This window comes from Aythya fuligula, chromosome 7 (assembly GCF_009819795.1).
Source record: "Aythya fuligula isolate bAytFul2 chromosome 7, bAytFul2.pri, whole genome shotgun sequence".
NCBI lineage: Eukaryota > Metazoa > Chordata > Aves > Anseriformes > Anatidae > Aythya > Aythya fuligula.
The window spans coordinates 29,656,235-29,683,614 of record NC_045565.1 but is presented as its reverse complement, the minus strand read 5'-3'; the positions used below and the strand labels follow the sequence as shown (position 1 = coordinate 29,683,614).

The 27,380-nt window shown below is 34.2% G+C and overlaps 1 protein-coding gene across 4 annotated transcripts in view; it reads right to left on the bottom strand.

The window, feature by feature from the left end:
* The window catches only part of ATRNL1 (attractin like 1), a 491,394-nt gene that overhangs the window by 408,073 nt on the left and 55,941 nt on the right, over positions 1–27,380 (bottom strand). For all 4 annotated transcript variants that reach the window (XM_032190853.1, XM_032190854.1, XM_032190850.1 and 1 more), the window contains exons 6-10: positions 23,715–23,889; positions 22,857–22,944; positions 10,723–10,978; positions 2,980–3,163; positions 342–496 (exon numbers count right to left, since the gene is read on the bottom strand). In XM_032190853.1, the coding sequence (XP_032046744.1) occupies positions 342–496; positions 2,980–3,163; positions 10,723–10,978; positions 22,857–22,944; positions 23,715–23,889 (858 nt within the window). The remainder of the gene's footprint in view (positions 1–341; positions 497–2,979; positions 3,164–10,722; positions 10,979–22,856; positions 22,945–23,714; positions 23,890–27,380) is intronic.

Genomic DNA, 27,380 nt, shown 5'->3' with positions numbered 1-27,380 from the left:
GCACTAGACTGTTCGTTCAACACATTTCAAAAACAGTGAAATGTATTAACTTTCACAATTCATTTAGTAATATCTGTTATTCATAAGAGAACATGACCAAATTTTTATTTTTTTAACGTGCTTAATTTTAGCTAGCGTGCTTTGTCCCACAAATCAAAACCTTAAAACTGTTATGAAACGAACAAAAAAAAAAGTCTGGCTTTAATTTTACAGTATAATTTTTAAATAACTTCGAGGTGTTTGTGATTGAGACATTAACAAAGCATGCTATCTGGAGTTGAGAAAACGACATTTTGTTGTTTAAAATTCAAATGACCAAAAAATAGAGTACATATACATACCTATGTCATATGCAAGAAAGTCAGCAGAAAAGCACTTTGCACCATTACTCAGGGAAGTATCATTATGAGTATTCCCACCAAAAATGAGCATAGCTCCATTGATTAAGACAGCTGAATGAAGATACCTTGCAAAACCACTCTCTTTCAAAATAGTCCTGCAAAATAGAAGAACAAAGTAACTTATATTAACATGCATAAAACTTCACACATACACTGAGAAAGTTTATAGATAGAAACATTCATAGATGGAAAAAATATATAATACAATGAAAACAGTAAATATATTCATTGTTTTTAAGATTATGAATTCATAACAAATATATTTAGTATTCATTAAAAAAAAAAAAAAGCTTTGCGTTTAAAATCAGTGACAACCTTACTATAGATTTCTTCGCATGTCTTTCGCTTTACCCTGTCTCTATAGCTCCTACCTCCTAATTTAGAGTAATTGCTATATACTAGGCCCTGTCTTGATTGTCCAGCCCTGCAACAGTTTACAAATACTTGTCTTAGCGACTAAAATCCTGAAGAGTTTGTACACTGTCTTGGGGGAAGCTAAGGACTCTGCTCTCCATAGGGGTTATATTAGCAATCCCCACAGTTATTTCAGCTACTCAGTTTTCTACATTAATTGTGCTGCCCCAGTCCCTGTTACCACATACAGATCTTTTCCATAGATTTCTTCTCTCCATTTTTGCATAGTTTGCTCTTACTTATAACAGCCACATTTTCCCCAAGATTCAACAGAAGTGTAATATAGATCAAGTTTGTTAATTCGAACTCAATTTTCACAATTTATAATAAAAGCATCGCTGATGAGAGCAACCTTCAGAACTCTCCAACACATAACAACCTTATGCAAATCATGCATCTCAGCACACTTTACACTGAATTCCTAATTTATGCACATATGCATGTATCTGCAAGCATTAACTCTGGTTAACCATATTGATGCCAAGTGTTACATTTATCCACATGATGTTACAATGGCAACAGAAATACCCAGAAGCAAGTAGGTGCTTCCACGGTTTCAAGACATTATCTAAGCCCAGCACAGCATTGCTCCCCATTACCAATGCAACATTATGCAAATAATGCTAAGCAACACAGGTATTACAAGCACTGTATTTCTTCATGATGTATTAGAAATAGCGCCCACACTAGGAAACAACACAGTGCCCCCCTCGCATCTTAAGAAACAAAGCTTATGCCTAATCAATATGGAAAAATGAAAACCCATGTGCCACTGAATAAAACAAGCAATCAGATTTGACTGCCAAGACCATAGAACAAACTATGAACCTCAGCCACATCAGGCAGAGGAGGAGAGAAAGAGACAGTGAGTACAAGCAAATGCATGCATAAAAAAAAAAAAAAGTGGGGGCTGGGATGGGCATACAGGCATTTGAAATCAGTTGTGATACTATCCTTGCCTTGTGCACTGCCCCACCAGTAATGCATTCAGGCTCAGTTGCCTCAGTGAACATCTTGAATATTGACTATAAGCTCACTGCTACAGGAAGCAAAGATTTTGCTCCTATGTAATCGTGTCTTTGTCCCATCCTCTCAACCAGTTTTCAGTCCCATAGCAGGGCTTCCAATGAAAGAATATTCATGAAACAAATACAACTTAAATTCTTTAAGTATACTAAGTTGTATTATACTTAGTGTAAGTATAGAAGCATTCATTATAAGTTATTAAAGTAATACTGAATAATAATATTCAAATAACTATTATTATATTGTTGAATAGACTTTCACAGGATACAATATCGCTTTGATCCAAGAATATAGTAAGAGAGTGTTAAAATTCCAGCAATTTAAAAATATATAAAAGTAACCAAAAAAAATGTAATGCTTCCAGCTACCATGAACTAGTGACATTCAAAATAAAGACCCTCAGTGAAATCAAACCCACATATTTCTAACAGGCTGATCGGGGAGCAAGTCTTGCGTGCTTTAAGTTAAGCCATTAGCGCTCAAGACAAACACTAAATTGCAAGAATAAAATGTTTGAAGTAAAAAGATCTTGATCTCAAATCATCTTGAAGGTAAGAAAGAAATAACAAAAAAATAAGGTCAGCTTGCATATATAATACATATGGAGCATTCACAAGTTAAAAGAAATTGATGGACAAGGAACTGAGAAAAAATAGAAATGCCAGAACATGAATCACTAGGTTCCCTATTCAATCAAAAGAATTCTTTCCTTTTCCTTCAGATAATTTTGTGAAAAATAACTTACCATAATTCTTAGAGTTCTCCACTTATTTACTTAACTTGTACATGAATGTGCATCAGCAGTACATTCATATCATGTGGTAGCAGCACATGTACTATTTCTGCATGGTGATTATGTCAGAATGGGACAATCTTTTCTTAATTTATATGTATATATTTAGAACATATGCTAAGCTTCCTCCCTACTATTGCTTTGTTGTGTAGCTCCATTAATCTGCTGGCTCAAAGCCTAATTCGTTGCCACAATTCTTTCATTTTGTTGCAGAGAACGTACTGTTCTGCAACATGCAAAGGACACGGAGGCTCCTATGCGACTTTACTAGAAGCTTCCTTTATGCTTATGGATTTTTATAGAGTAAGAAATAACTTAGTATCCTCTATTATAAGTCTGACTTACCATGTTCTAGTATTAACTTCGTATTTGTAAAGATCATCAACCAATCCATATTTGTTACCAGGTAATGCTTTGTATCCACCATGGACATAAACAGATTTTGTCAGTTCATCGTAGACACTAGTATGGCCGTATCCACCTTGCACAATAGCTCCTTTCATTTCTGGTACAAGCCAAGAATTTGACCCTGGAAAAAATGTACAGAAGAATAGGTTTCAGGCTTACAATTTCTAAAACACAACACTAGATGTTCCAAGTACGTAAAATCATTTTCACTCTAATTCTAAATATAGCAATAACTAGGGACCTGTTTTAAAAAGTAATTTTACACCCATGTATCAAAACATTTGCAATTGGATACTATTATTAGACTGCTATAAACTATTCTTAATTAAATGATAAATGTGGTTGTTACAGGTACCAGGCAGTATCTCATACTCTCCCCAAATGCTCAGTTCAGTACAAGCACAAGCAAAAACAGGAGAAAAAACACCCTTTGGAAAATATGAAACAAAGAATTAAGATTCATTATGTTTTAACCATAATTTAGTCCCAGCAGGGATGGCCCATGAGAATTAAGCACTACAGCTGTATGAGGAACACCTGTATTCAGTTGTGAGACAACCAGGTGGAAAAGCCTGGCAGTAATTGAACTGCTGTGATCTCTGAGATCACAGAAACACTTAAAGTAAGGTAGCTCTAAGTGTACATGGATACAGACTAGGGAATTGTAAAATGACTGAAACACCAAATAATACCATTCACAAAAGCTATTACAAGTGAAGACTAAAATGCAGAAGGAAAACATTTTGCTATAGCACTGAAAAAGGTAGAGAGATAGAATAATTTCTTGTTGCCTGTGGTCCTGAAATCTTCTTCCCCCCAACACCTTGCCAGATGATGTTAGGAGCCACACAAAGAGCAAGCCAGGAGATAGGTATTCATGGAGAAGCCAGCTTATTCAAAAGACTATATGATAAAGAGGAAGCCAATTCTATACACGTAAAATGGAAAAATCAATTTGGTTACATCCTCTTGAAGATTATGCCAGAAGAACGCAAAATGTGGACAAGGACTTCCTAAGTGGAGCAGTCTTTTACTAATTCTTAGCCTAAATTGGCTGCCTTTATAAAGTTACTTATCCAAGTGTAGCACACAACACCATACATCCTGCTTCATCTGAGAGTTTGAACTCCTTTTCAATTTTTATCTGATATTATGTAGGCAGTTTAAGATTGCCTTTTTATCCGAAGTCTTCTGTTCAGTGAAACGACTCACAACTTTCAGTTATTACGGTTGCAATTCTACTTTCATTAAGCAGTTTCCTGACACCACCTCTATAAACAAGTTAAATTTTTTCTGTAACAAAATAAAATTCTATGAAACGCAAGACAGCACTTTTATTCCTAAATGCTTATATCAAATTATAAAATAAGGATTGAACTGGAAGATATGTGCTGATTTTTTTTTTGTGTATGTACAAATGAAGATACTTGTGTAATACATTAGCTATACCTGATACCATACATTTACATTATTAATATGTACTGCAATGTAACTTGTATTTTATTCTAATCTCCATTTTGGATGTTATCAAGCTATTAAGAACTCCAATTCTGAATACAATCAACAAATTTATAACAATAACATTGCATTTTACATACATATTACCTCTCCAACAAGTATGGTTACTTGATACAATTTACATATAGAGGCTGGTGAGGAGTCAACCTGCTGATATACCTTCCTATCACCAATTTTATTCCTTATTTTTTGATTTAAATTCCGGTCCAAAAGATCAGCATATATGCTTTTCAGGGAAAAAAATACTACTACACACTATCAACATCATCATCGGTTTATTTACATAAAACATTTTGCATTTATATCTGACTGGTTTACATAACACCTATAACATTTTCATAGGAAAAATTGCACACTATATACTCCCTGTGACTTGCACAGAAACATGAATAGCTGTTCCTTCCTGTATATTTAAAAAAAACATTATGGATAACTAAGTTTCAGAAAGGTCCAGAGGCATCTTTCTGTCAAAAGGAGTAAGTCAAAACGAGTATTACAGTTTCTGCTTCTTTCTAAAATTTAGTTGAACTGTCTGAACTTTCACTTTAAAAACTGCAAAGCAGATAAGCAGTTTTGATCTCTTTTATGCTTCTTCAGCATCTTGAATACTGAACCATTCAGTACAGAAAATAGTTTCTTAAACAATTCTGTCTGAATTGAAAGACATTGCTATGCAGCATATGATCTGATTTTTTTAAACTACTCATCAACATGGATCTTCACTTTTTCTTTTTAAACACAAACATCCAATCATCAAATGCACTTTCATAACTCTCCTCATATGCAAAACTCAAAGACATCCCACTCTTTCAAACATTGGGTCAGTGGAAATACTTGGTTGACTAAACTGATCGTGCAAAATTCTCCAACCTCAAGAGCCTAAAAATCCTAATTAGCCTAGAACTGACAAGATTCCTCCTCCAATTCAATTTATAGTTTAGATATACAAGATGCTGGGGGGTGGGATGCAGGGTGTTGTTAATTTACCCAGATATCCATTTTATAAGTCTAATGGACAGTGCAAAACTTATGACTTTTCCATATCACATAAAAATAACTTCAGTAATAAGGGCTTCTAATTTTTATTTTTACTTTGAATCTTTATTATAAACATGATATTTCTTCATCAACATCTGGAGAATTTTCAAACCACAGTTTCTCTTCCAATGCTCAGAAAAGTGATTAAGATCAGTTCAGATATTCAAATCTGTCAGACATTAAACAGATAGCCATATCTATGTGCTGAAAAGAGTGATAAGAATATTGCAAAAAGAATTAAACTTTTATGTCCAGTTTTATACAACCATTTCCAGGAAACTTATGAAATGAAAATAAAAATACAGTAATTTTCATGTACTATAGCTGGACATATGACTCCATTCCAAAATTTTGATGAACACTGCGAATGAAACTGGAGACTTAGAAGTAAGCATTTTAAACAAATTTAGTTACATATGAATAAAGAACAGCAAAATTTAGTGCTGACAGTAGGAGGAGTAGTGCTGAAAGCAGAAGGAGAAGAGAGGAAATCTGGGCCTTAGCCTGGACGCAGTAACATGCCAAGGTTTAGAATTATTTTTTTTCTCCCCCCAAAAATAAATGAAAAAATAAATGTTAAAAATAATGGCAAAATGGACAATCTAAATGTACAAAACTGGTTAAACCATATATATAAAAAAAAAAAAAAAAGTTACCTACAAAAGAAAGCATAGGTGCTTTCAATAATTGAACTTCAGTAACGTCCTTATACCACAATGGGAAATTAGTAAATACGGCATTATAACAGAAAGTGACTTGGGCACCAGAGAAGAAGCAATGCACAATGGAATGGAATTGCGCATTGCTGCAATTACTAACCAGACTTGTAAAGATCAGTATGAATTAGTTCATTTTACAGCACTCACAACCTAAAATATGGTAGTTGAAAAAAATTAGACATCAATTCAAAAAAGCAGCAGAATGCCATTCAGAATGAATTGATGATCTTGGCTATCAGAAATGAAAAAAAGATCAAAATTCAACAATAAGTTGAAGATATTGAGCACTAGGATTAGTAACAGGGGCTTCTTTGAAACTGAAGCTCATCAGTTGATGATGACAGAGAAGAATGAGTAGGTGCACTGCTTCATCAGAGAAAGTCTATGAGCCATTAATGGATTTCTAAAGGTAGCAGTACGAATGTCATTTTACCACACACCAAGTGAGGTGTTTCCAATAAAGCAAGACTAAAGTTACTTAGCCAGGCATTGGTGAAATTGCACCTAGAATATCCCACAGGCTTTTCTAATCATTCACATTCAATAAAGGTGAACTCCTTGTGCAAAGGCTGCAGAGATGAACTATTAGAATGAGATAGAAATGATGATATAGCCTTAATTAGGCTGGAAAAAACGAGGTTTGGTACCTATAAATATTATGCAAAGGATATTCCAGGAAGAGAGATGAGCTGCTTACATTAAGCGATGTATCATCCAGAAAACAAATGAACTTAAACCAGCCACTGATAAAAGGTTGGCTATGATTTAGATGACATGCAGCGAATAAAATTTTAAGCCCTGAAATAATTTTCCAGTGATGTTGTGAACAAAACCCGAACTGTTTAAGATTAATTCTCATCTATTTTATAAGGAATTATAAAAAAAAAAAAAAAAAAAAAAAGTAGTGTTTACATTAAAAAGCACCAGTTTTGATGGCCAAGATGATCCATTCCAGCCTTTCACTCAGAGGAAAGAGGAAATAATCACACCCAAAGATGTAATACCATTCCATCAAAGAATGCAAATCCAAAGAACTTAAAAACAAAAACTAATTCTTTCTTAATGCTTTCCTTTTTTTTTTTTTTCCTAGTTATTTTTTCATATAAAACTAGTTAGGGTGGTCACATTCAAAAAAAAAAAAAAACCCACAAATTTGATCAATAATCATTTTAACATTTAAAAACAAATAATTGAAATAGTATTTGAGGATAATTAAAGGTGTTTCTAACCAGACATTTAGAAAAAGGTTTTATTTGCAGTAATATATCTAGTAGAAGTCAAAGCTAAGGTAGATACATTGGCCTGACTCATTCTTAGCATGTTAAAACCTTTGAACAGATTAAGTAAAAAGCACTATGTTTCTAAGAAGCTACTCAGTGTTCCATCTTCATTTAATTACAGTGACAATAAATAATAAAATTTTACTTGTAATTAAGAAGCTCATGCTAAGTTACAAAAAATGAGTAAGTACACATTACAACATAGGGCCATTTCTTTTAGCTTCAAATAAATATTTTTAAATCAAAAGCAACCTAAAACATACTTCTGAAGTCATAAAAAATAGCCTAAAAACTGGAGCGATATGTTGCTGATCCAAACAAATTTCTATCTTTTAAAGAATAAAATAAAAATCACAGAAGGTTTATTCAGAGGTTTCCTAACGTATAAGGAGCTTTTATAAACTATGGTTAAAACAAAACACCATTGAGATTCACCTTGAGACTCACACTGTAATTCTCAGAAGGTTTATGAGGTATTGCTAACCTAAAGAGAAATAAATTTCCCTGGGGAGTAACCCAGAAAAGCTTTATGGTTGAAGTTAGTAAAATCAGTCACATAATTCCCATATCAAGATTTATGGTTTCCTCAGAAGTCCCAGCTCCAGTCATAGCAAAAAAGGACAACAGGAAGCTCCTTTGTTACTGCAATAACCAGCATACCCTTGGAGTAGTAATTAATTCCTGTGCATTCACATGGTTAAAGTCTAGCTGCAAACCATGTCTGACTTTTACAAGACTTAGTTAACTTGGATAGAAATTACTTTCTTTGCTAATCTGACAAACATGAGAGAAATTTTAAGACTATGCACATGCATTCAACTTATATGCCTTGTTAATAGAACCGCATACCTATAGGAAAAGCTAAAAAAAGTTCTTTGTGTTTCTTGACTCAAAGCCTATGGAAATCAGGGTCACAGTAACTAAACACAGTAAACTATGGCTTTAGCAATACAGTTCCATATATTAAGATTATCAAAGTTCATTAACAAGACTAGATCACACTAGCAGTTTCAATTCATATGAATCAAAGGGAAAGTTTTGCACAATGCCTCCTTTCAGTAGGCATCTGGTAAAAGCTTGAAAAATACTCCTCAGTAGAACTAAAAGCCATGGCTAACATTTAGAAAGAATAAAACAGTACAATTTGAAATGTTAATGCAACGTGTTTTTGAAAGGAAAACAAAAAGGGACTCTAATTTTTCTTTCTGTAACATCAGAAGAGGTGTCTAAGATGTTTTCTTTCCAATTCCGGTGAGTTCACAGCAATACTTTTATCATTTCACATACCTTTTACATTTGGATTCCAAGCTGCTGAATTCCCCAGAAACTTGTCATTCTTAGTCCAAACCACTACCTGGAATTTCACGGTTAAAAACGATCCTACAACTGCACAATTGTGGATAAATGCTGCAGCTGACAGAATTCAGCAAAGTTTACCACAAAAATCATTTGGGGGCATTACAAGGAGAGAGACAGATGCAATGAGGTAAAATGAAACTGCAATAATTTGGCTTGATTGTTTTTTGCATGTGTGTGAGCTCCTTTGTTGTTTTAACTATATGCGTATTTGCGGTCTGTTTTACTAATCCTCCACCAGAGCTATTTTAAAACTTATTCAACAAGTTGTACATTTCTACCATAATGACAGCAATAAAATATCCCAGACAGAGAAACTTTTACATTGCAAAGTGAATCACGTTCCTCATCCTTATTTTCCCTCCATTATTAAACTATCTATAAGAACAGTATTTGTAATTCTTCTACACACTAAATAATAAACATATGGAGAAACAAATCATCCGAAGTTCAAGTATAAACTAAACTGAATGAGCATGCAGAGAACTAGAAATTGTTGTTAAGGAAGAACACCAACAAATAAGAAGTCTTCAAGAAAAGGTCTCCTCTCTGATAGTTTAAAAAAAAAAAAAAAAATCCTTTCACAACTTTTTTCAAAAAAGCTGGCCTTTAATACTTAATAAGCCTTAAAATACTGTTGTGGAACATCATTGTTAAGATCAGAGATTTTTAGTAGGTTCATGGAGCATAACCAAATTTTTCTACAGGGAAAAAGCATCTCATTGCACTCTTCCTTTTATTCCCATTCTCTTTCAGCCTTCTTCAATATCACTACAGATGTTCAACACTACCATCACAATTAATTCTAAGAAGCATAAGAACTCTCTAAGTTTTGAAGGTACTTCCCCATCCCATAAGTCTGCTCGAACAGGGTCTATATATACACATGCACAAATGCAAGCAAGTAAATAGAAACTATCTGAAAGATATTATGTCTTAATATAAAAAATTTACTTGGAAATTGTGTGTGTGTGTATACCATCATTGCTTAAATAACTGTAAAAGCCTCAGATCAATTCTACAGAAAACAAAGACTGAAAATACATTATTTGAATTAGTGAGCATATAAATATTCCAAAGGATGCATTAAGAAGGTGTATTTTCAAGATCATGCTATTAAAAAATATATCTTAGAAGTATCATGTATAAGATAAAACATCTTAGTTTAATTCTAACATTTTAGATCACCCATAAGAAAAGCTTGCTATGGTGCAAGGGGAATCCCAGACAGACCTGATGATTTACAAAAATTAGTCTTAATTTTCTTTTATTTCTTCTAGTCGCAAACAAGTATATATAGGCTTTTCTCTGAAGTGTATAAGGATAAACTAAGTTAAGTTTTGAAAATACACATGAATATATTACAGCAACATTAATCTAAGAATCTTCAAATTAACTAAATTCTTTTAATAACTGCTCTTCATTTTATTCTGTTTAGCCCTTTGGTTTTCACTCCATTCACCCTTTTTTACTCAACTATGTAGTAAAAACATTACGCATAAAGTAAAAAGAATAAGTTCCATCAGAACATGAAGTGTTTGGAATTTTTTGTTTCAGTCTTTAGCCCCTTTAGAGTACCACAGCCATGTACAAGATAACAAATAGCCAAAGCTATTGTATTCCAAAGATGTATGAATGCTGCTGTCTAACAAATGTGATCTCCATAGTGAGAAAAGAGATGAGATTTTATTCATATTGCCAAATACATATCTTCCTTTGTGAAAAGGGGAAGTGTACATAAGTTTAAAAATATCTGAAAGGTGACTTACTGATGTAGTATTCTTGCACAATGCTTGTATAACCATATATGGCAGAATATCCAAAAATGATAATCATAACCACATCTCTGCTGTCCAGCTCTACTATGTGTGCTGAATGACCTTCCACAGCATACTGTTGGCCATGTACAAGTACTGCAGGAGTTCTGATACTCCACGTTTGACTGTGTATGTTGAAAATCCACAGCTCATCAGTGACATTGCCATTATTTGTTTCAATTTTGCCTCCATACATGTAGATGTCTTCCTGTAAAAATTGGGAGAGAGCAGTTAATGGTTTATAGTAAGATAACATCTGAACTGCATACTTGTGTGCTGCCTAATACTTCATAACTGAACAATCTGATTTAAATCTTCACATTTAGCTGATACCACATTAAACAGCTCAATATCAGACACTAGTCCCAGACAACAATATTTAAGCTAAATCAACAGTGATAAGAAGAATGTTTCACTGAAGAATAAACCTAGCCATGAAAACGACACCAAAATGAATCTCAACTGGATTACTTCAAGCAGAAAAGCTTTAATTACATGACTCTAATTCATACTGCAGCTATTAAAAAAAATAATAATAATAAAATAAACAGAAAGGGGTTTATAATGTTTTCTTACGGAATAGCTCACAGAACTAAAATGTGATTTACCATACACTCAATCTATGGGAATTTAATTTGGCATATACACAAGGGAGAATATTTTATCTTAATAACAACATAAGTTAAGTCTTCAGAAACTTCACAATCATTCACAAATGAACCCAAAGAAAAGGGACCATGTCTGGTACAGGATCCCCTTGGGCACATTTGCTAAAAATCGCATTCCAATGGGAGTGTTAGTTAAGTACTAAAGGGATGCAAAACAGCATGGTCTTCATGAACCACATATCAAAACAGATGGCATTGCTGTTTGAGATAAATAAGGAGTTCTTTACTTAAAAATTGACTTGAAATCGATTCTCCTATATCTCCAATTTCATCTAGAATATCAAACCAAGGCATATAAGTCACAGAATGAATTTCAGCTTGTTGGCTTCACTGACTGGCTCAAAAGGACAGTTTATCCCACTGAAATACTGCCTCTGGTTCTAAGAACGACTGTTAGTCTTTGCTAGGACATAGCAAGTCCATATGCAGTCAGCATCTCATCTACATGGTGTTTGGGCAGTTGCGTCCTGCATGCTGCAGTATAACAAATACTCAGGTTTAACTCAAATTCAATCTTACTTGCTTAAGAAAAGCAAAACAACAAAAAATCAAAACTGCAGCCTTGGTACAGTTAGCTACTGGGAGGGGGGGGGGGGGGCAGGGGGAAAAGAAAAAAAGAAAAAAAAATGAACGGGAAGATAAAGAAATTGCTTGATATAAGAAGCTTGAATGAACCATGGGGAAAAATCAGTCTTATTTCAAAATGGTATCTAAGCAGATATCTTATTTTAAAATGATATCTAAGCAGAAATGTAAACTAAGTGTTACTGTCTTCATACACATCAAGAAAGACTAAAACTGACAGACAATTAAAAAATAAACAATCAGTAGATTGACATTCTATTTAGACTGGCAAAACAAAGGCTTGAGGTGGTTAGGATGTTGTCTCTATACCTAGTGGATGGTAAACAACATAGAATCAATGAACACATGAAAAACTTCCTCACTCCTGAGAGAGATTAGTCAGTAAACAAACAATTAAACTGTCTGACCTGTCTTTAAGAGCGCACTTAAAATCTCTGCAATTTTAAACTATTCTTTCATTTGATGTAGGTAAACATTTCTTGATTTGGAAGTTAAAATTGCTCCTATGCAATGATACTCCGTGTTAGAGATTAGTCTGGACTTGGATTTTTGAACTTTTTGATGTTTACATTCTCCAGTATTAATTTACCTTAGGATTTGGTACATATCTGAAACCATTTTTTTCGTATAAGGTAAAATATTTCAAAGAACTTGGGTAAAGACCCAGAGAACCTGTGAGGAAGCACTGACTTCACACACATCCAGAGGAATTGTTTTTGTGGGATGTAAACACTGGAGGAGTCTACAGGTGTCAAAGAAGCAAGACAGATTAAATTAAAAAGTCAAAAAAAATATTAAATAGAATTTCTAAGATACATATTTATACATATATGTATAATTTCCACAGCAAGAGAAGAAAATATTCCTCTTGGATTTTCTGGGAATTTCTTCTGTTGCTTTTACAAGCTCCTATGAAGAAATTCCATAAAAAGCCTAGTGGAAAGGAAGACAAAATGCGAAAATCTGATGACAAATTTCTCAAGAATCAAATCAGCTGAGATGATCCCAGATTTAAGTTCCTCCAGAAAGAAACTGGCAGGTGCTTACAAAAATAAAAGTGAAAAAATCTGAAAATTGTTGTCCAGATCCCAGTGTTTCCATCTAATTTTCTTGAATGCACCAATCACAAGACAGCTGAGATCAGAGATTCACCTTTTCCCCTTTAAAATTTATTTCTGAGAGTAATCAAATAACTTCATCCTACTATCATGATTTTTACTGCTGACACATAAAATCACAATAAGAGATACTTTTAATAAGTGCATTGTTACAGCTATGCCACTATTAAAAATCTCGATGCATTAAAAGAATATACATTAAAAGCATGCAAAGTTGCTTTAGCTGGTCATCTTACTGAGGGTAAGAGATAAGATTTCCTGGTAAAGATGAAAATAAACTCCAGTGGATGATTGTTCTCAAGTGGGAAGGTAAGCAAAATCAGGATGCAATTTCCATTTCAGTGAAGCTTAAGTTTTTTTCTGTAGACTACTGAAACATCAACTTCTTGACACATTCTGACCCTACGGGAATGAGTAATGTCAAGGCAGCTGCAAATTTCTGGAGCATGATAGAGACATTAACACACAGAACATCACCACCCCTTTCCTTTCTGAGGCAAAACACTCAGTGTCTTAACATTTGACTCATTTCTTGCTAAGATACTCATCATGAAATGCATCAATGGTAAGCAGCAAACCTACTTCCTAATTGGTTCTTCAGCTGGAAAAACTGGACCAACACTAAGTAGAATTTATAGTTCATAACAAATCACATAAGCAAAATTAGTATTTATCAACCTCACTTTGTCTGTGTAAGATTAGATATCCAGGTAGCAAGGTGTTACAACTGAGTTATCCAGCAAAAAGACTTATCTCAAAAATACATCTGACATCAGCAATGACTGATGTTGTCTATAATTACAGTATCAAGATGCATTTTGTACAGTAGCTTTTACAGTACTTTCCTAATTCCATCATGTTTATAGAGAAATAACATGTCTACGTTAACTGGGTTTTTGGTCTTTGACACAGACTTCAAGCTTCAGGCCAACCTGCCCTGCCCATATATGTTTTCGGGAGGTACATGCTCTATTACGTTCAGGAATGCTGCTTTCCTCTTGTGTCTAAGGGACATCTAAAATCCCTGTCTTGAGTGCTGAATAAAGCATCATTTAGGTAGAATTAAGGGCCAAGAAAGCAACGTGGTAACAGCAGTAACAGACCTGATTGAGCTTGTTTCTTAGTTCTTCAAATTTACAGACAGGAGGGTGGGGGGGTATTATAGGGGATTTGTGGGCTAGTAAAACATGAATAGCATAAGCAAATACTATTCTTAAAATCAACCTACATGTAGATAGCTCAGAGTTCATTCATTATACTGCCAAATAGAACTAAGGTAAATCAGCATCTCTAGCATAATCAACTAATTTCTCTCTCTTTTCTTTTTTAATACAGACAACTGATTACAGCAGAAAAAAAAAGAAGCTAATGAGGTAGTTGCAAGTGAAATATAACTGCATTTCAAAAAGATTTCTGAGACTGAGCAAAGACACAACACCAAAAAGGAAGAAAAAGGTGACCTGAAGAGCCACGTGAACTTCAAAATGATTACTCAGACAGCTGACAAAGTCCTCCTCACAGTTCTACTTAACTGATTCAAAGTTCAGATAAAAGAACACTTCTGTGAGGAGCAATCCTTATACATGACACAGCAGATTCTGTACACGAGACTATTCACAGAATTAGACAGAGAAAAAGACAAGAAGGTCATGACAACTGCTTTATCGACCACAAAAACAGATTTAACTAAGCTTTGCTCAGGGCTCTTTCTAAGATTAAGGAGTTCGTAGAGCTGCTAATAAAAAAAAATAATAAAAATACTTCACAAGTTAGCAATGATCAGCTGAACATGAACCAAAAACTACAGAAGAACTACAGAATTAAATATGTTACATACATATTTATGAAGGACAAAAGCAATAGTAAGGTATTAAACTAGACACACAAAGGTGGACATTTTCTGGAAAGTCCAGGAAGATATTACACAAAGGAAACAAAGTGCAAATGGTCCTCATCAGCCTAAAGATGGTAAAAGAAAATAAGGAGTCCCCTTATAAACCAACAATAATTCTAGGTATGCACTAAAGGCAAGGTTTTCTGACAGGCACAGTACAGATATACAGCACTAGATTTTCAGCATGGATTTTTCAAGGACACAAATGTTGCTCACCTTTGAGCACACAAATGAAGCACACTACGTCTGTTCATAATAAGATGGCATAACGAGGTGAACAAAAATAAGTAATGGTTTAAAAACAAGGCAGCCTCATGAAATTAGTGAGGAAAAATGACAATCTGTTGCAAATGAAAAATGTTAAAAACTGCACTCCACAGCCTGGAGGAGCGCAAGGGCCAAGAGACAGACTGTCAAAGACAGAAAACAAAACAGCAGGCACTAAGCATCAAGACGACACAAGGTCTCCAACACATTTTTATTTTGGGGTTCTGTCTTAGCAACATCTTAAATCGCAGAGTGAAGAATGCAGGGAGGTATTTATTCAAAAAACTAACTTTGGTCATTTCAGATATATTACTTTACACTACTAAATTTACCTGAGTTACAGAAACCTCTCTAAGAGGTAAGATGAGCAGGTAGGCAGCTTGCTCATTCATGACAGGAAGAAACCTACCTACCACAACAGCTGGTTTCTGGGCAACTGTTCACATAAAAGCAAAGAGAACAGCCAAAAACTATAACTTGTTTGTTTCAAGGGAATAAATAAAAAAAAAAAAATTATACACTTCTGGTAAACAAATAGCAATCAGCCTAGCAGTCTGAGCTGTATAATTTAAAAGGCAAAATTCTTTTACAAGCCTGAAAAAGAATAAAAACTTCCAATGTGCTTTTATCCTTAGGATTATTCTAATGAAGAAAGACAGGTATTTACATGAAAGCACTAATTTCTGTAAATGAATAAAGGCCCCAAATCCAAATATAAATCTTCTGCTTTTAAGAGTATAAATAAATCAATAATAAATTAACTATAACCACAGATACTTGCACAAAGTTTCATAAGAACAAAGAAATGTACAGAATTTCCATAACGTAGGCAAATGAATTATTGTTTTTAATAGAGTTAAAAGGATAAAAAATTGCAAAAGTGACCAGCAATCAGGTATGTTAACTAAAAATTCTTTCATGAGAATTGTCAAAAATAGAAGTCTATAGCACTTTAGACATTTGGAACTATTAATATGGAAGTTTTCATAGGAACTTGCATGACATTGTAATATTAATTTTATCTTAGAAAAATGTATTTTTTATTGAACAAAGTAACCTGTATTTCTGAGGTTTATTAAAATACAGGAACTTAGCTCCTTGACAATAAATATTTACAAGAAGTAGTTCAAATAATAGTACTAAAAGAAACAGATCCTTCTTAAAAAAAAATATATATATATATGCTGTTGACATCCACAGGCTTCAAATATTGATCATATCTCCCTGTAGTCAATAAGATTCAGTAACAACTTCTGTCAGTACACATTATCAGGCAACCTGATATTTCACTTCAGTGCTTGCAATCTATCAGAAACTTTTCAGCTCTTTGCATAGTTGCAATTTTAAAATACTTCCACACTGCTGCTGGATATAGTTAAAGGTATTACTTCAGAGAACAATTCAATTAAGTCAGTTAATTGAATGATAATATCAGTTAATTGAATGATATATATATTTATATCCTATATACCTTAAACTACTGACATTTTCCTGGACCACTGCTGTATTCAAAACACAAGACAGTAATATAAAGTAAATATAAATATGAAATAAAAATGCATGTTTTTGGAAAAGGCAAAATTTGAAATTCACTTGTTTGCCTGAACATTCCTACATGTACAGAAAACTAGGCCAAAGAAAAGCCTGCAAATAAAACTATGTGAACCAAGCTCTAAAACTAAGATATAAGCCAAAATTTTAGTAGAGAAGTCAGTCTGATCTTTTGTAGAATATTTAGATAAAACATGTTGAAAATGAATAAGTAACAGACATACAGAAAAGCATTTAAGATTATTAAGATTATTTATTATTTAAGATTATTATTTATTTAGATATTTATTTAAGCCTCCACTTTCAGATCTACTAGACATAAAAGGCAACCATGCTTATACTTAAACTTTCAAACCACTTAGAGTATAATGTTGAAAAAGGAATGAAAAATATTGCAGTTTTACATAAAGAAACCAATCTCTTCATAAGTAAGTCCACTTATTTCAGAGGAACTCTGAATAGGGTCTTATCTAGGCTATATACTAGAAGCATGTGATGGCTCATCTTACCCAGTTCTCAAGGACTTCTGAGGTCCACAAATTGGAATTAGAAAGCAAGCTGTGCATAGGATGTAACTGAAAGTCATAAAATAATAAGAGTGTGCAACTTGGTGGTACAACTGGCTAATGAGTATTAACAGAATAGTTAGAAAAGACTCTTACATTCCTAGAGCTGCTGTTTCAAATTATACTACAATAGCCTACATGAGTAGGCATATAAAAGTACAAAGAACTAATAGACAAAAGAGTGTCTTAATTATGTTAAGACAGGAAAGGTTTCACTCTTGTTTTGTTTAGGCTAGTAAAAATACCAGAAGAGTATATATACACTCAACATCTACACCAATTAATTTAGAAAATGAATCAAAACAATTACCCTTTTTTAATAAAGCTTTAAAATTAGAAGTAACATTCATAGACTTCAAATGAGTCAAATTAAGTTTGTCTCATATACTGGGAAACATCTTTACAATTACTAATACGTCAGCCTGCCTGTTTGCTTCATTCTTATTTCCAGTCTAAAAAGAATCTAATTTCAATGCCCCGTCATCCTTCTATTGTCACAGGACTACTAACAACAGTTTAATTATGAGGTCAAATTCTGTGATGTGACCAGAAGTTCACTATTCTCTACAGTGACCATACACTCACTCTCTGTACAATGCCCATTATACATTATTCCAGGGATCTAGCATTTTTTAATTTACCACCTAACACCCTATCTAGTCATAGTTTGGAAGAGTTGTATGTACCTACTTAAAAACCTCACAAGCCATTTCCTCCAGTCTCTCCATAATCATTTTTCTTTTATGATTTATTTCAAAGTACGTTGACATTTTTCAAGTATCAAGATGCCTGGAACTATATACAATCTTTGAGATATGGGAGAACCAATTGCTAACAGAGATAGGTAACGCCTTTCCAATAACCAGTCTGAAGAGGCACTGAAGGCAACACTAACAGTTTAGCTGGTCTAAAAGCAAGAACACTTTTATACTCTCTCCACTATAAATGCATAAAAAGTCTTAGTCACTTGTTATAACTATACATCAGTGGGAGTCTTCTGATCTCTTTTCTTCAGAGTAAAGAAGTACAGTACTTCAATTTTAACTAAAGAAGCTTTCTGAGGGAAATGGGCACAGTAACTTATTTCATTCTCCACAGAGTCAATTATATAGCTTCAATTTACCTTGCACCACAATCAGGCAATACTAGCTCTGTGCTCTCACTCTGGTCTAGCACAAGGCTTTGAAATCTCAGGAGCTCAAGTCAAAAACTTAATCTAATTTCTTTGTGGATATTTTTTTTCTCTCATCTAAACAGAAAATGTTACACAATGACTAGTACACAGCTCAAAACACAGCTCAAAACTGCCATCTCTAGGTACTATATAATGTCCTATCGCTCTTTACACTATATTATTTTTCTGCTTTTCAAGAGAAAAGGAAATATGTGAAAGGAAAATATAAAATAAAAAAAAATCTCAAGTTAATTTAACAACTTATTGTAAAAAGGATGTGCTTTTTCATTTAAAATTTCTTCAACTTACATGATCAGCTCCTTCGGCCTTTTGATATTTGATATAAGTGCTAGCAGAAGCAATGTATTAGTAGTTCCTTGTTTTACACTAGTGGTGTTTGTGTTCGTTATTAGTGGATTTTAATTACTAATGAAAATGTGCCTTTGACAACAACAATGCTTCTTAACTACACACTTGTTTGGTACTTCATTACTGTTAATGAGTAGCATTTCCTCACTGAAAGAAAGATCTCTGAATCACAAGGCTATTTACATGGGCATGCAGCAATAGTACAAGGGTAACAGTTTTAAAATGAAATTGGGGAGACTTAGATTAGATGTTAGGCGAAAATTCTCTTCTCAGAGGGTGGTGAAGCACTGAAACAGGCTGTCCAGAGAAACTACAGATGCCCCATCCCTGGAAGTGTTCAAGACCAGGCTGGATGGGGCTTTGAGCAACCTGGTCTCGTAGGAGGTGTCCCTGCCCATTGCAGGGGGTCAGGAATTGGGTGGTCTTTATGGTCTATTCCAACCCAACTCATCCTATGATATTTACTGGTTATCCTTCAGTCTGGAACATCTCAAGAAAATATTAGCATTGTCATATAAGGAAAGGTTAAATGATATTTTAAGCCTTTATTCTGAACTGCTAAATGATACATTACTTGAATGTTTCCCAACTAAAAGGTCCACATTCCACAAGAACTGTTATAACCAAAGATAGCAGTCAGAGTTAACCTTTCAGAGAACAGATAATACATTAGTAATGAATCATAGAACTATAGAGAAAAGTAATTTTTGAGTCAATTTTGGGGCACACACAGAAGAATCTAGTCATATCACTGCTGTAAAACAGCTCTACAATACTAACCACGGCACGTACAGATTCAGCATCTCTGGAAGAGCAACACAAGCTGAGAGAGGGTGCAAAAAAAAAAAAAAAAAACAAAAAACACCCACACCTAAAATTCTACTTAAATTTTAAAGGAACGCTATATTAAAGGAAGACTGTTCATAAAAAGAAACTGAAAGGATAAGATATTTAATGACAATATGGCGACATTTTAAGGGCAGCTGCACAGATCCCATGAATGCTTTTTATTTAATTTAAAATTTAAAAATATACACAGTTTCCCATTAGAAACACCAAAATAAATCAAGCTTAACTTTACAAGAGGATAACAGAGAACTTTTAGAAGTCAGAAAGAGTACTTCAAAATTTGCTTCAAATCCAGGAGATTAAAATGGGGAGACATATAAGGCAAGCCAAGAAACAGCTTGATGAGTTGCCTGCAAAATTATATATAAAGTACTACCATACCGTTTTTCAAACTCATTAGAAGTACAGCCAACTAGATGATTTGTGGTGCCAACAGACAGTACAGAGTATTCTGAGAAGTTACAGCCTCAGCAATAAAATTAATTTTTGTATTTGAAGTCTTCACAGTAGGCTTTACAGGTATTTCCATAGCAGAAATTACAAAATAACAGAAATAACAGAAGGTCATAAAAAAGGATAAAAAAAAAAAAAGAAAAAAAAAAAAAAAAAAGAAAAAAAATAAAATCAGCAACAGGTCATCAGGATCAGTTCTGAAGGAATTTAAGAATGAAACAGCTGACCACTGTCTCATGTGTGTAATTCCCTCCTTAAACATGTGTCAATACCACAAGATAGAAGAACAGCAGGCAGAAAGGACAGAATTAGTGAACACATGGATAAGTTAGACAAGTTGAGGAAAATTCAAACAGCTTTTGAAAACAGAAGTCACATCCTAAAAATGACTGAATTTTCCTGAAAGAAAAAAAGGTCTGGTTGATACAGTTACCTGGAATTTCCAAAAGATGCTTGATATTGTTCCTTATGCCTTAAAGAAACTAAGCTGCCCTGGGAAAGGAAAAACAGCTCACTCAAGGGTAAGTAACTCAATGAAGCTTGGGAAAAATGGTCACTTTTAACAGTGAGGAGAGGTCATCAGTGGTGTCCCACAGAGAACAACTGTTTGTTCAGTCTGGCATTAGAACAAGAAAGCAAAGCAAGGGCAAAGAACTGCAGAAAAACCTCATAATACTGAACATGCAATACAAGGGCAAACAGACAGACATACAAAAGTCCATGTAGATAATCATCACAAGCTGCATACCAAACAATTTTAAGTCTGTACATGTAGTGATAAGGTTATAGTTGACTGGAATGAGATCATGATATTGTAATTGATAGTTCTGTGAAAATAGCAGTACAAATCCAATAGCTCATTTTCAAAATGCTAAAATATTTTTAAGAATTATGAGGGGAAAAAAACAGACTGCTGTCTATGACATCATCAATCTCTGAGGTACCAATACCACAAATGCTGTGATTCCATTTTATCTCAGAAGGGATGTAACAGAACTCAAAAAAAAAAAAAAAAAAAAAAAGATAACAATGATGTCATTCTTTCTAACATATGAAATAACTTCCCTCTAGTTTATTAAGAAGGCAAGAAACTCTCAATATGAAAAAGAAATGAGAGTTGTATATGTCACTATATGTCAGACTTACAGAAAATCATGAGTGGTACCCAGAACACAAATATGAAACAATATAAAGAATCAAAATTAAATGAGCAAATAGCAGTATCCCAACAGGTGGTATTTCTCCACACAAAACCCCAGAATTCTTAGGCACAGGATGATATCCATGACCAAAAAATAAATAAATAAATAAATAAAAGGGCAAGGTCTGAAAGTATGAAAAAAGATAAAGACAAAGTTCTGATCTTTCCATAGAAATGCTACTATTAGTATACATAATAATAATCTCAGAAAAATCCTTGTTGCAGACCAGGACAACGTTCTGAAGAAGCTTCTATATGTTCTTGTCATTTTTCCTGACATTCTTCTCCAGGAATTCACTGCTATCCATTATTTGAACATGTTACCAGACCAGATGAACATTCTGGTCTGGCTTAGTGTACTGTTTTTTTTTTTTGTTCTTCCCTACTGAAGTTGTCTGAGGCAAACAACTGAAAATTTGGGATTAAGGAAATCTGCATTTCTCCATCACATTTAACACGTTTGTCGGCAAAATTATGCACTACTTCAACTTACTTTCACTGACTGTATTTTTTGGTCCTTCATATTTCGGTTATGTTACTAACAGTAGCCAAAAATTAATTGATTAACAAAACATTTTTTAATGTGCAGTTCTGTCTATATTCTATCAGTAAAATTTATTTATTTATTAAGTGAAACAAGGCTTTTAAAGTTCTTTCAATAAAGCAGCATACACACTACAAGATCTTAGTAGAACCAAAACTATTGGTTATATTTTTACATACTTATTTGAATTTACAGTAATGATACTCTACACCTTTATTTAATTTGTCATTGGGTTTTGCTTGTTTGTTTGGTTTTGGTGGCTTTTGTTTGTATTAAATACTACTCTGGTTCTGTACTAAGTCTCATAAAACAAACTAAAGATGTATTTCTTGTGTGACAGGCCTTCATGGCCCTGACCAGCACCACCTGAGGCTCAGCCAAGGACCCTCTGTCCCTGACTGCTTGACTGGATGGATGGACCTGAACCTGGTCTTGTCTCCTGGATACCTCCTTATCTCCTCCTCAGGCATGTTTCCAGTCCTGTCTCTGGCCATGACTCCCGTTGCTCCCAACTAGACTCCCTGAATGGTCTCTGGACCTGGGTCATCACTTTCTATCCCAGGGGCTGTCAAAGGACACTGCCATCGCTCTGTGTGCTGGGTTCAGCCCCTGTGGGATGGTGCCTGCTCTACCTTGGCTCCCAGATTGCTTTCCCTTACACCACAACCACCACAATTAAAAAAAAAAAAAAAAAAATGCTATAGATCTAAGTACTAAAGATGACACTAATACAAAAAGTGTTTATGGACTAGACATTGAATTATCCTCAAAAATCCATGGATCATGTTAAGATTGCTAACAGCAAACACAAACTAATTAATTAAATAGAAGGCTAAGAAGTCCAAACCTGATACAAAGCAAGAGTGTGTCCATATCTCTGGAGTGGCCCTTTGGATACGGGTACTACGTTCCATATACTGCTTTCCAAATTGTAGCTAGAAGAGAAAAAAAAAAAAAAAGTAAATGCTTTCTACCTGCATATAGGGCCTTTTGTATGTCTGAACTAAATTTCTATTTGAAGTAAACTTCTGTTTGGCAAAGTGTGCACACTTGATCTGTCACTGTTTATCTGATGTGGTGATCTGTTATAGCAGCAGTAACGAAGTCATTTTTAATTATTATACCAGTGTACTAACTCATGATAGTGTACTAAATGTTCAATGTGGAAAAATCATGAACATCTCTTTCAGGGACCTATGAACAGTTTCTTGTAAGTCAAGTGATTTTCATTATGGTCCCATTTTCTGAAAGTTACAACACTAGGTTACTAAGCTCAGTTATCAGCAACACATACACACAACTACCTATGCCACAACCTTTTGCATTACTTCGAAGACTTAGTAGTGAGCAGCCTCTCACATGCACAGTTGATTTTAATTTCCATTCACTTAAAATAAAAAAAAAAAAGCACAGGTGGAAAAGGAAAAAGACCAGAAGAAAATGGGATTTCTTTTGGATAATTACAAAAAGTTGCAAAAGAAAACAGAAGATAGACAAAAGCAGGAGAAATAGACATGTTGATAAACATGTTATTTATAATATGTTAATTATAAGAAAACTAAGCAGAAAATAAGTAAGATAACAAATAATCTTAAAAAAAAAAGTATAAAACTTTCAATTAAGTAGCAGGATAGATGTACTTGTGTTGATATTTGTTTTCCCTAAGCCATATCAGAGGGGATATCATAATAGAGAAATCACTTACTTCAACACCATTTGGAATGAACTGTAGTTGAAAGTGTATCCGCCAATCACCCACATAAATTTTCCGTGTAGAACTGCCTTATGGGAAGCCCGGCCCACAGAAGGGCTGAATGGCTTCACATTTGGTAAAATCCAGTAAGACTCCGTGGAAGGGACATTCAAAGAACAATCTGGACCTGTTTTGTAAACAAATGTGCAATTTGTACAATCTGTTAGAGAGAGATGTTAAAGCCAATAAAGCAGAAATAGGGAAGGCTTAATTACAGATGTCAGGATTGCTCATTCGGATAAAATACAGTATACACTTTTATGTTTAACAGATGCTCAATGAAAAATTGGCAACAAGAGACATCAGTCAAATTGGAAGTGCTAGATTAGCTTAAATAATGATACATTTCGGCATTCTTCTCAGAAAACATACTGTATGAGTCACAAATTGAAAGAAAGGCATAACATCATGTTTTTAGAGGCAACAGAGGTTTAAAAGGTGTAGCACAGTATAAACAATATGCTACCTCTGGAGAAAAACTATAGTGCATTTGAACTAATCAAAATAAATTTATATTAAAGCAAATAACATTACAGTAGATTACATTACAATATCTTTTATACTATACAAAGTTTCAGGAGTACAAATTTGGCCTTCACCAATGCCATTTTGCATTGTCTTTCAAGAGGACAATACACACTAAACTGATTGACAGAAAGACTGATTTGAGTATTTAAATTTTATAATTTATCTATAAAGCTACAAAAGCCTATAACCATATATTATTTTGGAATATATTTTAAACAATTATTTTTTCTAAATGAAGAAAAAACATCAAGATGTGTCATTTTTAAAAGATTCATTATTTTAAAAAACATATATACAAGAAATACTTTCCATTTGTTGTCTAATATGCTGTGATCTCTTTGCCATTGGTTTATACTATAGAAACTAGAAAAACTTTAAAGACTTGTTATTTAAAACCTCAATATATTTACAATTCTGCTACAAAAAAAATAAAAAAGAACAGCATGCGAACTATTTGCCTCTTGTCAGTGACTCTACAGCTTTACTGCCTGACTTTATTTCTAGCTAGGAAAACACTGAATTTTTAGGACACCAATGTGTTCTACCTTGAGCATTATCAATCACAGAACTGAAATTTTTATCATCAGTGATGGCAGACATATTGTATGACAGCTAAATGATTTCAGTAATTTGATGCTGATACTGCAAGCAATGTTATGTCCCTCTTGGCCTGCCTAGCTGGAGTAAATCCTTCACTTCACATTACTAAAAATCAAAGCTGTTCAAGTCACACTGGGCATAACCTTCTTAAAGGACTCTGCAGTAGCATACTAAAGAATAAGCAAGCAAACACACAAACAACAAAGAAACAAGTGAAAACCTTGTTTTCATCTTAAGATTAGTTCATTTGATACACTGACACGGATTTTCACAAGGCTTTTAACAAAATTCCTCAAAGACTTCTAAGGAAATCTGACTGCTGTAGAAAGAGAATGAAGGTCTTTGCATGGCTAAATAACTGGCTGTAAGCTAGAAGACTGGAGTAAAGGAACCCGTCTAAAGGGACAGAGGTCTCCAGTGGAGTTCCACAAGGATTTCTGCTTGTACCTCTGCTACACAATGTACACATTAATGAGCTCAAAAATAAAGTAGTGAAGAAAGCTTGCTGATGATGATGATTTATGGAGGGTAGAAAAAATAAGAACAGACTTTGATGAACCACAGAAGTTCTTACCTGACTGAGCAAAACAATTAGACATAAAATTCAATACAGATTAATGTAAAACTATGTAAGCTATGTTCTAGCTCAGCTAAACAGACAATAGCCTCAGCTAACCACCACTTCTCAGTAGCAGAGTTTCAGGTTAAGAAACCAACACAATAATGAAAATACCACAATACTCAGCAATGGTCAACAAAACAAATCATAGGGTAGGAACAGAGGACACCATTACCCCAACGTACATGTATAAATCACTTAGAAATCTGTGAGCCCTTCTCAATAATAAAAGATATATTAGAGCTGGAGACTATTTTTACAGCAGAGTAACTATGATATTTAAAGGAACAACCAAGTCAGCTGGGTCTTTTTGTCTGGAAAAAAAAATAATGGAAGCAAATGCTAAAGGTCTATAAAATAAGTGACAGAGGGTGGATGTGAATAATTTACAGTCCCTTCAAACGTAAGTAGAGAGATCCATCAAATGCAGCATGAAGAAGCAACATTCAAACCAAACAGGAGGAGGTAGTAGTTCATGCAATAATCATCAGACCCTCTTGCCAAGGAGCTCTGACAAAGGATGCTCTGGATGCAAAGGCTTACACAGAGTTAAGGAAAAGCTGGGCAAATGTTTAGAAGAGAACCGGTGAAGTTTACTAAAACTAAATAAGCATGTGACATAAAGTCCATAATTTTAAAACATTATCCGTATTGAAAAAAAGATCGTTTTTCCAGTGTACATTATCATTTTGGGGCAACTTGTTACAATTACTCCTTATACACAACAACCAGGTAAATCACCTGTACCTAAACATTTGTCAACTTTTCCTGGTACTTCCTAGAAAAATGATGTTGACTTGTATCCGGATTACCTTTTGTTGCTTAAATGATGGAGACCCTCAATTCCCATTGCTCATTATACCTTCTGCCCAAGAAAGATTAATGGTATTTGAATGAGGTCTAATGAAGGTAGGAATAATTCAGTATATTATTCCTCAAGCATTAATATTGATACTGTAGAAAAATTGTAACCTCAACAATATTCTGATTTGGTAAATCACAGCAGGAAACACTTAATTTGAATCTAAAAGTGCTCAAAAATAAAAAGATGATTAATTATTCTTTGATCAGGGCACAGTTTATAATTATAAAATCTGTGCCGCCAGTAAAATGAAAAGATATTTCTGTTTTCAATAAAAGATAACATTCTTGCACAGAAATGTAGTGGTCAACAGTGTCCCCTAGTGGCAAATCACAAATCAAACACAAGCTACTCGCCTGCTAATTGATTTAAGGCTTTCTTTTCTGGAGACAAAGCACACAAATTCACATAGCAAATCCAAAATATTATTCCTGCCTACACTATACTTAGATTAAAGTGACTGTATTAAAATGAGGACAAACTTTTTATACTACTCTAACAATGCCAAAATCTTAATACTGATAACCAGATCAATAATTTAAATATCACAGATAACTTCCTTGCAACCTCGTACTTCATTGTTGGTAGGTCTACAACGAATGACAGGAAGAGTGAGATGGGGAGAAGAAACACCACACTCCCAGCTCTGACATGGAAGAGGGACACATTCTGAGGAGATGAACCTGAACTCCGGAGCTTGAAAATACTAAATCCTCCAATGTTTTCTTCAAAGGACGTAACACCCTATGCATGACACACATGATTATTGAAGTGACATAAGTTGGCATTGCCACCAGAAAAGCCACCCTTGGCCTCCCGCAACTCCTTACTCTCTATCACCGCTGGTGCCAATTTTCATGTGGCTGCACTGAATCAGGTGAGGGAACATCCAGGTTAAAACTAGCTTTGCTTTTTGGCCAGATGAGCCTTTAAATTGGGTGCGATCCCTTACCTGTTTCACTTTGCATGCATACACATGGTTATACCAACACAAGTAAGACTGACCAGC